Source organism: Conger conger, chromosome 6 (genome assembly GCF_963514075.1).
Source record: "Conger conger chromosome 6, fConCon1.1, whole genome shotgun sequence".
In the NCBI taxonomy this organism is placed as follows: Eukaryota; Metazoa; Chordata; class Actinopteri; order Anguilliformes; family Congridae; genus Conger; species Conger conger.
The window spans coordinates 61,938,676-61,951,350 of record NC_083765.1 but is presented as its reverse complement, the minus strand read 5'-3'; the positions used below and the strand labels follow the sequence as shown (position 1 = coordinate 61,951,350).

The 12,675-nt window shown below is 41.1% G+C and overlaps 1 protein-coding gene across 1 annotated transcript; it reads right to left on the bottom strand.

Moving 5' to 3' along the window:
- Positions 1–8,118: 8,118 nt before the first annotated feature.
- On the bottom strand, positions 8,119–12,539 carry LOC133130930 (anti-apoptotic protein NR13-like). Its single transcript, XM_061245937.1, has 3 exons — positions 12,417–12,539; positions 11,211–11,623; positions 8,119–9,696 (listed from the first exon to the last, which is right to left on the bottom strand). The coding sequence occupies exons 2-3, from the start codon at positions 11,616–11,618 to the stop codon at positions 9,574–9,576; spliced, it is 531 nt and encodes a 176-aa protein (XP_061101921.1). The 5' UTR covers positions 11,619–11,623; positions 12,417–12,539; the 3' UTR covers positions 8,119–9,573.
- Positions 12,540–12,675: the final 136 nt, after the last annotated feature.

Below are 12,675 nucleotides of genomic sequence, written 5' to 3'. Positions count from 1 at the left end.
CGAAAAAATACTGGAATTAATGATGTAAGCGGGTCCTGAACAGGCTTGTTTGTTAATGCTGGGCTATGCTTTACACCTGAAACCCACCACGGTTGCGTTTTCCTGTTAAACCAACCCTCTGAGGTTTGACCTGTAGTAACCCCTGCTTTACGCCCAAAAGCTGACTCCAGATTTTTTAAACAAACATGCTTTTAGCTTCCAGCATGTCAATCAGCTTATAAAAATAAGTCAGACTTACAGCTTCTGTCCTCAAGCCCTGCATGTATAAGTCCTGATGTACAATTAGGCCATGCTCTTGTCTGGGGGTGGCTTTTTGGATCTGCTGTTAAATTCCCCTTTTTTGTAATTATCTCTCTGATCCATGTGGAAAAACAAACAATAATATACAGGAGTTAATCTCTTATTTGGTATCCAGCTTGTCTGATGTTTTTGTGTTGTTCTTCTTGGAGCAAGCAGGAAATATAAACAATACTGTAACCAATAAACAAAAGGCATATTCTGTACAATACCTGTGTAGTCTGCAACACAAAAACCCTTCTATCTGTTTTTTTTTCATATCAGAAAATTATGTCACTTGTATCCAGCATTGCCAGAGCCTATACATGTAACACACAGACTCTGTTCTCTTTGACAAACAAAGGCAATGATTTCAGACGATTAATCTGAATTTTCCCCAACAGCGATGTTACTGTAAGAACAAAGTAATCATTGTGTAGATTTGGAAATCCTCTACAGTGGATAAGTTTGGTATGTCAGGCGGTGGGACCAGTCTTTTAACATGCCCGATAAGTGTGACTGTTTGTTTTGCTGAGAAAAAAAAGGGAAGGGGAACTTTTATACAGGTATGGATGTGATCCCTTTTCTTGATTACATTTGAATTACGTCAGAGCTTCTGAGCATTCATTACACATTAAAACCAGTTCCAGAGTAAATCTTAACATACGCTTTGTGTTGATCGTTAGGGATAAGATGAAGCTGAATACTGTTTATAATGGCAGAGGAGCTGCAGAATGAGATAAACTGGATGAGTAAAGGGGCAAATTCCATCAGCTCGAAGACAGAAGGCATGAAGGTGCAAACAAATGCGGAGACGTGTCACTGGGTCCCGTGATGACTTGATCTTTTTGAATGTGTTCATGTTTACTTTAAGATCAAGTGGCTCAGACTCGGGGTCTTGGGCCAGACTGTGTTTGCCGTCTGATTAGCTTTAGTGCTTTCCCAGACCATTGAGAACTTGTGCTTGGACTGACTCTATACTTCTGGCCCAATATCTTCTTTTATTCAAGGTATGCCTGCTGACCATCACATCTACCTGGTATTAGGAATCTTGAGTTCTAGGTCATATTTGGTTATATAATGTATTCTAATGTGTCAGTGGAAATAGTAAAGAATAGTGTAAAGAATGACTGCCAGAAGGCTACAGCAGCCTTATTGTGTGGCCTAATTTGAAGCCTAAACACTCTACGTGGGTCTTTCCTGAACACAACACAGCTGGCTTCGTTACAATAGCTGCATGTGACCGGGGGGCTTGACAAGAGAACAGCAAGGCAGACAAAATGATGAGAACATGTTCGGGCAGTACTCTCCAACCCTGGTCCTGGAGAGCCACAGGGTCTGCTAGATTTTGTTGTTACTCTGTACTAAGTCAATTAGACCAGTTTATTACACAGTTAACTCACCTTACCTGGTTACCTGGGTCTCAGCAGGGTGCTGGTTTTTAGGTGAAAATAAGTTGCTCTTCAGGACCAGGTTTGGAGACAAATGTTGGGGAGTCAAATGTTCAACTGTGACCCACCAAGCAGTACCTAGCCCCATAGTGATCAGGAAGGATAGAATTGAATGCATTCATTGCCACATCCCCTTATATCTGTGATGGCCTTGACAAAGTGAGAACTCTATAGAGGTCAATGCAGGCTAGGACCTGAAGGAAATAAGAAAAGGCTGTAAATGCTTGCATAAACAAAACAGGTTCAACACTGAGTAACAAAGCTAATTATCTGGCCATCTCTTTTATTCTGTCTTCAAGTCATAATTTTAACCAAACATGGATCCCATTACAGGTTTAGTTAATATTTCCAAAGAAAATAAGCGCACATAATGCCACTAAATGCCAAACTAAACAGTAGGTACACTTTAGTGTTAGGAAAAGGCAATACAGTCTGGTATTGAATCTGGACCATGCCGGTGGCAGCCGTATGCTGGCCGATCAGTCAGCTCACTTGTCATCCAGGTGTGGGACGGACTCACTCAGTCAGGATAACGTTATCACACTGCATCGGTGAGCCCCGTTGGTCGAGTGGGTACACACAAGTGCATCCGTTTAGCTGCACGTGAAGTGTCTTCAGCTGGCATCATCATGGGCTTCATGTGCTCATCTGCTCCCAAGAAGGGTTGGCCTTCAGCCTTGCATAAGAAAAGGTCCAGCAGATTGATGCAGATGTGAGCTGTAAAATGCATTGCTTTATTCTTGGACGAAATAAGGGTGCAATGTGTGCGTCTCCGCAATGTTGCACATTCATTAACATCTCTCCAATTACTGTCATTCTGTAAAATTTCGCCTTGACTTACTGTACAAAATCTTCAGAATTTACTCATGGACACTGTCTATGTGTTCAGATCCACATTTTCATGTCTGCAAGCCCTTCCACAGTATATGGTGTGTCGCTCATACAGGTTTGGTCAATTGATTTTGAAAATTCTAATGAATAAATGGCAAAAAGTGCCAAAAAAGGTTAAAAAAAACTTGTTGCCGGGGTGGCACCCTATAGGTACATAAAACTGTACCCCTTGCGATTGCATTAAAACTTCATTTGTACCTTTTTGTAAAAGGTACTTATTTCTACCCAAAATAACAGCACTGTACCTTTCAGGGTACATTTGGGAAATTTGTTCCATAAAGAACAGAAATGCACCTCTACTGCACCCTTATTGGTGCTTTGTTTTGGTAGTTCTCAGGCTAGGCTCTGAATTTAGGCCGATGACGAAAGCTCTGAAAGTGGGGGGGGAAAGGGCTGCCTGCCTGGGAACAGCATGAGAACACTGTCCAAAATAAATGTGGAATGTCTGTCTGGAAGGAGTCCCACCCTGCTCTCAACAATAGCAATAACACTACAGCAGCAGTATGACCTCCCAGTGCAGGGGCATGACAGCCATCAAGCTGTTCACCCACCCAGAGAGGTCCTATTATTAAACTCCAGACATTAGCAGAGGCAGCAACATCAACAACTTACAGTGTGTTATTCTCAGCGCTTGCTTCAGGCTCTGTCACTGTCCAAGCATACCCTTTCAGGATGTATATTTATAGAATGTTAAAACAATGCGTTTGGCCTGGTCTTATCGTCGATGGCATTGATGTGTATCGTTACAATTAACGGCGGCACTTTAGGCTTGACAAAAATCTGTCACCACGGTGTGTGGTAGGTGGCAGACTTCCCATGCAAATGTACCGAATACTAAACTCAACACACTGTGAAGAAGCTATCACTGTGAGCCATATACATGACTTCGAGAGCTTTGGGTTTGGCTTACATAAGGGAAGATTGTGACAAGATATGTTAAATGGACCACATTGAACAAAACACCAGTAAAACCAATTTGTTCAAGCTTTGCAATTTTCCTATGTTTACACATCTCTTGTGTCATTCACCTACAGCTTGGCCAGAAATGTATGAGTTGCGACTCCCCGTCTGCTATGTCTGACTTGGGTAGCAAAACACCGCTTCATAGAAGGCACGCAGTTATTAAGCAAGTGACGAGATGGAAACCTTCCCCCAAATATTGTAAATTACAGTGCAGTCCGTAAGAATTTGGACAGTGACACGTTTTGTTGTTTTCATTCTGTACTCCAGCAAACAAACAGTTGAAATAAAACAATCACTATGTGGTTAAAGTGCAGACTTTCCGCTTTAATTGCGGGCTTTTGCATCCGTATTGGGTGAATATTCCTCCACATATGGTAAATTATACCCCTCATATAGCCTGTACTTTGCTGCACACAGTGACGCAAATTGAAGTGTGTTTTACAGAATAGGAAAACAAAAGGGATATGAACCACCTGGAAGAGAGTGGCAAGAAAACGGTGAGCTGGTATGAGGACATGTCTAACCACAGCTGCACAGAATGACAGGAAATGTAGTCAGATAACAGATCATCAAAGAGACTGTTTCTGAGATTAAAGAGTCCCGTTTTTGTGAGGCAAAGAAATCAGATTTTTAAATGATGTGAAAGTCTGGATTGTAAAAAAAGGAACTCCAATAACCAGAAAAGTGCTGATGAACTGAATAGTGAGACTGAAAGTCATTCTCTTAAATTTAAAATGATTTGGTTCAGCTTCAACATTTCTGGGAAATGTTATTTTTCATAATTAGCACTGGCTATGAATGGACATACATTTTGCCTATATAGGATGCATTTTTAACCCAATTTTGTAATATGTTTGCAGTGAAATGGAAAAAAGACACAGATTCTAGTCCATATAACTTCCTAATATTAGTTTGTAAAGGGAACCCAGTCAGCATTTCTGAAAACAGCTGTTTTTAGAATTGCACATTTTTGAGTCTGCAACTTAGAAATGACCTCATCAGAAGTCCTCTCCCAAAAAACCCGTCGTGACCTGATGTCACTCTGCTATCACAGGTTAGATCTTCAGTGCACTCCAATGGAGGCGAAAAGGCACCCATGAACATGAATGGGGGTGGAAGCCAATCACAGATGGCATCAAAGCCTGCAGGCTTCACTGTGTGAGATCAGTGGCCTGCATCTACCTATGTCAAGATGACACACGGGTACAGATTGATTACATTTCTTATGAGCGCATAAAAGACACTTGAACTGAAAGGGGACCACACATCCAGCCATGTATTCCTGCTCATTTGCTGCAGTGAATCATGTTTTATAGGTGCCACTGTCTGTGTATCAGGAGCTATATTTTCTCATTGCAAAAATGCCATAGATAATTTAATTTATTTGGTAGGCAGATCGCAATGTCTAGAGTAGAGCGGACTAGAATGTAAAAGATGGTTTTATATTTGGGAAATATCCAAAACTAAAGACTTCAGAGGCAAGTAGGCAAATAAATGGTCAAGTGAATTGTATCTGGCCTAATTCATGGAGCAGATCCTGTTTACTATATGTAATGTCTAGAGCCCTCGGATCAACAATATCCAAGCAATATTTTCCTCACCAAAGGTTTTAATTACACAGGACACTTTGGTATGCTGCAGAGGTACAGTATTAACATGGTCTAAGACAGGGGTCAGAAACCCTAGTCCTGGAGAGCCACAGGGTGTGCTGGCTTTAGTTGTTACTCAGCACTTTATTGATCAATGAAAGCAGTTGATTCCAGTTAACTCGCCTCATTTTGCTTCTTGGGTCTGGATTGATTGCTGAATTTATGGTGAAAACAAACAGCAGCACACCCTGCAGCTCTCCAAACCAGAGTTGCTTACCTCTGGTCTAAGACAGCACCAGCTAATATCCGCATGGTTATTTAAGTGAGAGGTTCAATCTAAGAACTGAGTTTGACTTTAACTGCACTGTGTGATATCGAATGTCCTCTACTGCATATCAGGAGGTTTCTTTTTTCTTTGTTCAAAGCTGAAGTGTGTCAGTAGAGTATTGACACTGACACCCACTTGAGAATTCACATTCAGGCTTGTGTCACCCAACATCATGGGTCAGAAATGTACAGTGCTGTGTTGCACGAAAGACCATACCCAATACAAAGGTCCACAGAAAACAGATTTACACAGAATATAGGTCAGAAAGTTTATTAGATCAAAATTATCTTGGCGATCTTGCTCTGCTAATTTGATCTGTAAACTGTGTCACACTGTACAGCTTTACTTTCGCTGTCCTTCTTTCCCATCCCAGCCTATAGGTCAGACAATGGAAGAGCCCAATCAACACCAGAGGGAAATGAGGACATATGAGCACAAAGACCTGGTTGCCCTCTCATGAGACTCCTCCATATCAATAAGTGATGTTAAGTGCAAAGCAGTAAAAAACAAAGATCTTTCTACGGTCCATTTGAGGGTTGTGCACAACCTTATAGGCATTACATTTTACAGCAGCACAACTCAACTCCACATCCGGCGGGCCGCAGTGTCTGCAGGCATGTGCTTGAACCGTGCGTTACACCACCAGATTTCACAAATCAGCTTATCATCTGAACCAAGCAGGAGACATAATTTGTGAAGTCAGATGGTGTAGCGCACGGTAGGAGCAATTACTTGCAGACACTGCGGAATGCAGGACGTGGAGTTGAGTAGCGCTGTTTAACAGCATGTTCAACATTTTTGTACTGCATGTGCCTGGGTGGCTTTGAGGTTTCCTTGTTGACCCCGATTTTCCCCTTTATTAGTCTTCACGGCTCGGCACTGTGGCACCCACAGCTGTGCACAAAATGCTGCAGCTGAAGGACTGAGGTGCATTCTTGCAATGCATTTCCTACAAGCCAGCGACTTGTTCTACACACTATAAACCACACAGTATTGCAGGAGACCTGAAATGATGCATCATTGAAGCAATAACCGTGGTATTCCGGCTGAATTAAACCAACCTAGCCCTAACCCTACTCCTGTCAGGACAAGGGGCCCATTTGTTGCCTGTTGCCATGGATTCCTGATTATAGCTGGCTCAGGAAGCAGCTCAAAGCGGAGACTACAGGGCCCACTCTGTACATCTGGTGAGAGCTTTATTAACCGCTAACCCAGACACTCAAGCCCAAGATGCAATCTTCAGAGAATAACTAATTGCACAGGACAGCCATTTCAGTGGGGGCTGTGTGTGGTTTTAACATGATTAGTGACACTGTGCCTAGCACTCCAGCCATTTAACAAAGCAATGGGTGCACACAGAGACACTCATTTAAATTACATCACTGACACTACAGTAGCCCATTTCACATCTCAAGCAAGGCTCGGTGTAGTCCACCGCATTACATCAGCCTGTCCTGCTTCTGCAAAGTAGTCACTATGCCACACAGAACATTTATCACACCAGCAGACTGGTGTCTGACCTTCAGTGACCGTACTGATGTGTTATCATCATTCCTTAGAGAAGTGCTCCATTATGCTTAGACTTGAAGCTAAAGCAAGTAACTAAGCATACATTTGAACAATGTCTCCAGCAAATTTTTTGCTGTAAAAGTACTCAGTAGTCTACTCGTCTAACTTGGGGGCAAAGGGTTCTTTGTCGGGTGGGGGGTGTAAGAAAAAATGTCTGTCAGCTTTTGAAAGTAGAAAAGTATTAAATGTAACACGGTAACAAGGCATGCTGCATTTCACTGTAGCAGGACTGCTTAGGATTCATCAGTGCAGTCAGTAGCAATATCGCAGGGAAACAACTCTGTTTTTTATGTTTGAACTAATAAAAAGGCTGAACTAATAAAAAGGACTTTTGATTAAACTGCTTTCATAAAAGTCTTTGAAGCGAATGTTTGAGGCCACCGGGTATGAAACAATAAGAAAAGGAAGCAGGAAAAGTGTTGGTTTCTCCCAGCATTTCTTCACAGCTCAAATATTCAGTAAGAAAAACAGGCAGACAGGACGTATATATGGCACCGATGACCCCAGTGTACATGACACATCACCTGACCACCAATCTCCACGAGACAGAAGGGGAAAACAAGCCATTTACAGCTCTTTTCATGTGATCCCACTGCATACTGCACTTTGTCAAATGACTGTTGTTCATATTGAACTCCTACACACAGTGGAAACAACAGTCACATCAGACAGCAGGACAATGATGTCCAAGAGAGGACAAGACACAACAGTAACCGAACGCCATAAATGTCCTGAAGAAAGGGGTTAACCACTCACTGGTCCCATGCGCATTACATCACGCAAAGACCAATACGGATATAGGTTGAAGGTCACCGAACATCTTGAGACGGCCAACGTGACCCAATGATCACATGCTGACCACCGCACCACCACCAACTGTCACTATGACAACAATAGGTGATATTAATACCAAACTAAGATCAGGCTTTAGTACAGCCAAATATAGGAACCTTTGGAACAGAAGTGATCAGCCAAATTGCCCTATGAGGATTATACTGTAGATTGTATACATACTTTATCTTGGTAATTTGAAAAAGTAAGACAAACAATATTTATGTTCGCATTCATATTTTATTAAGAAAAAGTGTTTAATAAATAAATAATGTGATGCAAAAATATAATGCTTATATGTTGAATGCAGGAACTTGCCTGAGGAACATTTAATTTGGTCATGATAAAACTGGTGTTGGGTTAACAAAAAGACTTGACATTTCACAAACGAGCACCTCCTAAATTAGTGTCAACTATTAAAGCCACAGTTTGTTTTCCGTGTTTGTTTTTTCATATGATTTCAGGGTTAGTGTAGGTTTTCAAATGGCCTAGACCATCTTTGGGAAAGATGAAGATTGGGGTACAGCTTCCTGTATCAACACCACAAGCCCTTAGGAATAAAGAGCTTGCACTGCTTGAGAACTAAGAAGGGAAGAACTACAGCATTGTGGGTGCAAGAGCAAAAATATAAGCTGCGCCATTTTTACAGTGTACTCGGAATTAGACCTTTAGGACACAGAGCTTTCAATTCTGTAAAACAAAACTTTGATTTACAATAGGAAAAATTCCAATTATAAAACAAGATTATTATTTTGTTTTTGTTTTACATGTCTCACAATAGCGGTTCTTTCCATAATTGGCCTTTCATTATCTGGCAGGGCGGAGCTGCAAGTACTGAAATCTACAGGTAAAAAGCCCCGGATATGCTGCTGAACCAGCTGCTTTAAAGATACTTTTATTTTCATGCTCTGGACCAGAAACTCCTGAATTTATGCTCAGCACTGTAAAATCGACAGGTTGTCAAACTTGCATCCAAAATATCCTTCATCCTCCACTGTCTGGGCCAATCAAAAACATACATCAATACTGAAATGATCTCAAAAGAACAGAACAGAGTTTACCATGGCTTGAACAAACTGCAAATGATTTTTTTTTTAATTAATAAAGATGTTACAAAATAAGTTAAGTAACTTGTAAACAACAAATGGGCTCGTTTACCTTTTTTATTTTGTATAAATATATTAATCTGTAATTTTATTACACTAAAAAAAGGTTTCCATACATTTAAAATGTCTGTCAATGCAACCAAAGGAACAGAAATGAGTGCAGCCAAAGAAAAGGTAAGTGTGTTCCTTAATTTTGTTATAAAGGTTTGATCTTCGTGGGTGCAAGAGCAAAAATATAAACTGTGCCCCATTTAGTGTAATATTTTCTGAATTTGAAATTTAGGACCCAGTGCTTTCAAATATGTTAAATATAACATTCATTTATGAAAGAAAATATGCCAATTACAAAACTGAAGAAATAAAACGAGCATGTCTCAAAATAGCAGTCCTTTACTTACTTCATCTGGCTACACAGCAGAGGACAGCTGCAAGTACTGAACCAAATCTACTGGTAAAACTCCCTTGATATGAGGAACTGTGTTCATGACTTCAAAAACAAACAAAAAGATGTTTCTGAAATGTTAGCAACCCACTCTTGTACTACACAACCTTACAATAAGGGATATTCTCTAGCGCACAAGGAGAAAGGTCAGCCCGGCGATGCCCACCCCAGCTGCAGCGAACAGGGCTGTCTTCATGGACGAATCCTGGCTCACCTCTCTGGAGGTGCGGTAAAACTTGTTGAATCCCTCCTGTACAAGAGACATAGAACAGAGGATAAATACAGGGGCAAACTTGAAGATGAAGATATTCTACAATCCACAGCTCAAAGAAAATTAAGTCATCGCAGTGGCTTCCTGAAGCACTCCGTTCAACCCACTCTACAACCCATCTTTTACTCGGCGATGCAACAATCAAATTAACACCCAATACAAAAAGATTTATTTCATTTATGACTACACTGAAGAGCGGAGGGTTGTTCTTAATACTGAAGGTATACATTTGTTTTGATTTGAATGCATTTTGCACTCCACAGCAGGAACAAGGAAGACACATGTTTAGTCAATTTAACAACTCAATGTCTTTTCAAAACATCAAAAGAATAATTTCCCAAGTCACAGAGATTGCAGTATATAAAAACAGTAGTACTTCTGTGGTGTAACAAGCCGTTTGGTTTTCTTTAAAATAACCAGGTGGTGAGTATTTGCCCTTGAATTCAACTGCCTTTCATCCTGTATTCATGGAGGCATTATACTTCAGCCACTGAAACCAACCCAGTTTTCAAATAAAACATCCAGCACTGCATTGATGTTTTGTTTTGAGCAGTTGGCTTTTGTGAGAGGACCTAGAGCACCAGCTGCAAGTGGTGCTTCAGTGATCATTCACCAGTAGGTGTGTGAAGTTTAGTGAGAACTAAAAAAAAAACAATAAAAAAAGTTCAACTTTGGTGCAAGTTGCAACAAGAAAGCTAGACTACACATGCCGATATGATCTAGCATGCGTTTGCATATGCTACTTAGTGCAAGACTTGTCCCTTTCATCTAATCCAGAGCCACTGGTGCCATTCAGCTTCAGAATAAGCAACTTGCATTCCTATCTGGGCATCATATTACTGGAAGGAAGCCTATGGATCTTTCATACAACTGTGATGCAGTGCACCTGGCAAATGTTACTTATGTCTGCCAGAGGTCTGCTGCATGCTCCCATTTTTTAAAGATATACTGTTGGAAGCAGAAATACTTTCCCAGATTTAAAATATATATATATTAAACCACCATGATGTAGAGATGTAGGATTACAATAAATGGTGCTTGAATGTTTTCAGAACCTGAAACAAATTGAATTTGCATTCGGATTAAAGTGATAGTTTTACTAAAATTTTCTTTAAAACACCACAGCATGAAGTCTTTCCCCAGAAGAGCAGTTTCAATGCACCCAAAACATTCCAGAAATACTTTGGTCTGTACCTCTCTAATTTTAAAATAGAAAAAGATTGCAAATAAAAGAATGCCTAAATTAGAGACTGTGGTTTGTGACAGGGTTTCACCCAAAGTAGAGCTGCTGTATCTTTAAGCCAAAAACACTGGTTTGTGAATCTGTGTAACGCACTTGACCAACAACAGCGTATACTCACTGTACGTTACAGTTTGTCTCTATTGAGTTATACAGTTCAGGGGTTCCTAATCAGTGTAGAATGCGTACGCCAAGAAAATAAATGTTGCCCCGGCTAAGTAGTACGTATACAACCAAATACATTTTCACTTACCCAGCAGTCATTTTGGACCAGCCAATCTTGCTGTTCCCTTCCAAGGTAGTCGGCAATAGTCTCCGCTAGTTTTCTGCAGCAATTTTTATCCTCTCCTCGGGAGCATAGTTCTCTTGCCAGGACTCCCGTGAAAGTAAAGAGAGACACGATCCTCCCCCAATTTAATTTTCCATCTCCTACTAGCTCTACCATCACCTTTTTCAGACTAGCACTGGGCTCTGATCCACAAGCCTCAAGGAACGATTGCATGAGAGACTGGAATTTGCACTGGTAATGCTGCTCCATTTCGCCGGCGAGGTGGCGCATCGCTTCGGCCTGCTCGCTGGGAGGTGTCCGTTGGGTTCCAACACAGAAGTTGATGTAATCTTCTGCCACCATCAGAGTTTCTTTCCACAACCAACTGGACATTTTCCCTAAAACGGCAGTGGGAAACATGCAATTGATGGCGGGGACTACAGAAAACTAGTTAAAGTTAACTCAGCTAGCTTATACCTGTTACTAGCTACCCAGGTGGCTTAGCCTAATATTAGATAGGCAGCAATATGTCTGCGTTAAAAAATATGGCTAGTCTAAACAGGCTTATCCACGTAGATAGCTAGCCTATGCTATAGCGTTTGCAACTTGACAGCTTTGGCTAAATCAGCCATTCGAAATTGATTCATGGAATCAAGGTTACAAGGCTTATTAGCAAATGTAATCTTGCATGGGTACAATCAGCAGCATTGTATGCTAGTAAAGAGGATGTAGCTACAGCTTGTGAAATAGTAACTTAGCATTGCAACGAAAACGTCATGAAATACCCAGCAAGCAGGCAACCGTAACATAGCAAATAGCCAACTTATCTCTACCAAGTGTGGTTAGCTCACGTTAAATAACCTTTGTCTGATTACTAACATGGGTCGACTAGCTACGTGGCCTGCCAGCAAACTTACACCTGTGCGATATTCGATACAGCTAGGCTAGCTCTGTGGGGTTTCATCTGTCAATGAACTGAGACACAAAGCCTTTGGGTGGCATGTTACGCAGAACGCTAACGTTAGCGACTTCACACAGGCCAACGTTACTAATTACGCGAAAAACAACCAGTCGGCTTTAACACATTTAACTACGCCAACTGGCTAATTTTACAGATAACGTTATTCCAACAAAACTACTTCTTCATAACATATCACACAGCTGCAATTTTCGATAATATGAAATGCTCACCCTCCCAGCGATGTCAGCCCTCTCTTCGGACGGATTTGAAAGGATAGCTCTAGCCTTTTAGAAAGAATGAAGCTTCCTGTTCCTCCTCCCGTTACGTCAGAAGGTTCTGAGTATTTCCCATAATTTCCGTTCGCTTCATTCACTTGCTTTCAGTCTCGTCTTTTGGCGGTCCTGCCCTGGCAACAACGAAACCCAATGAAAGCTATAATTTGTCAGCACCCCGTTGATAAAACAATAAAATACACGGTAATAAAAGTGG

Excerpts from the sequence above, each read along its gene's own strand:
- LOC133130930 (XM_061245937.1), bottom strand. The coding sequence starts at position 11,618 with ATGTCCAGTTGGTTGTGGAAAGAAACTCTGATGGTGGCAGAAGATTAC. Across the intron at positions 9,697-11,210 it reads TGGTCCAAAATGACTGCTGG|GAGGGATTCAACAAGTTTTA; the intron begins GTAAGTGAAAAT and ends TCTCTTGTACAG.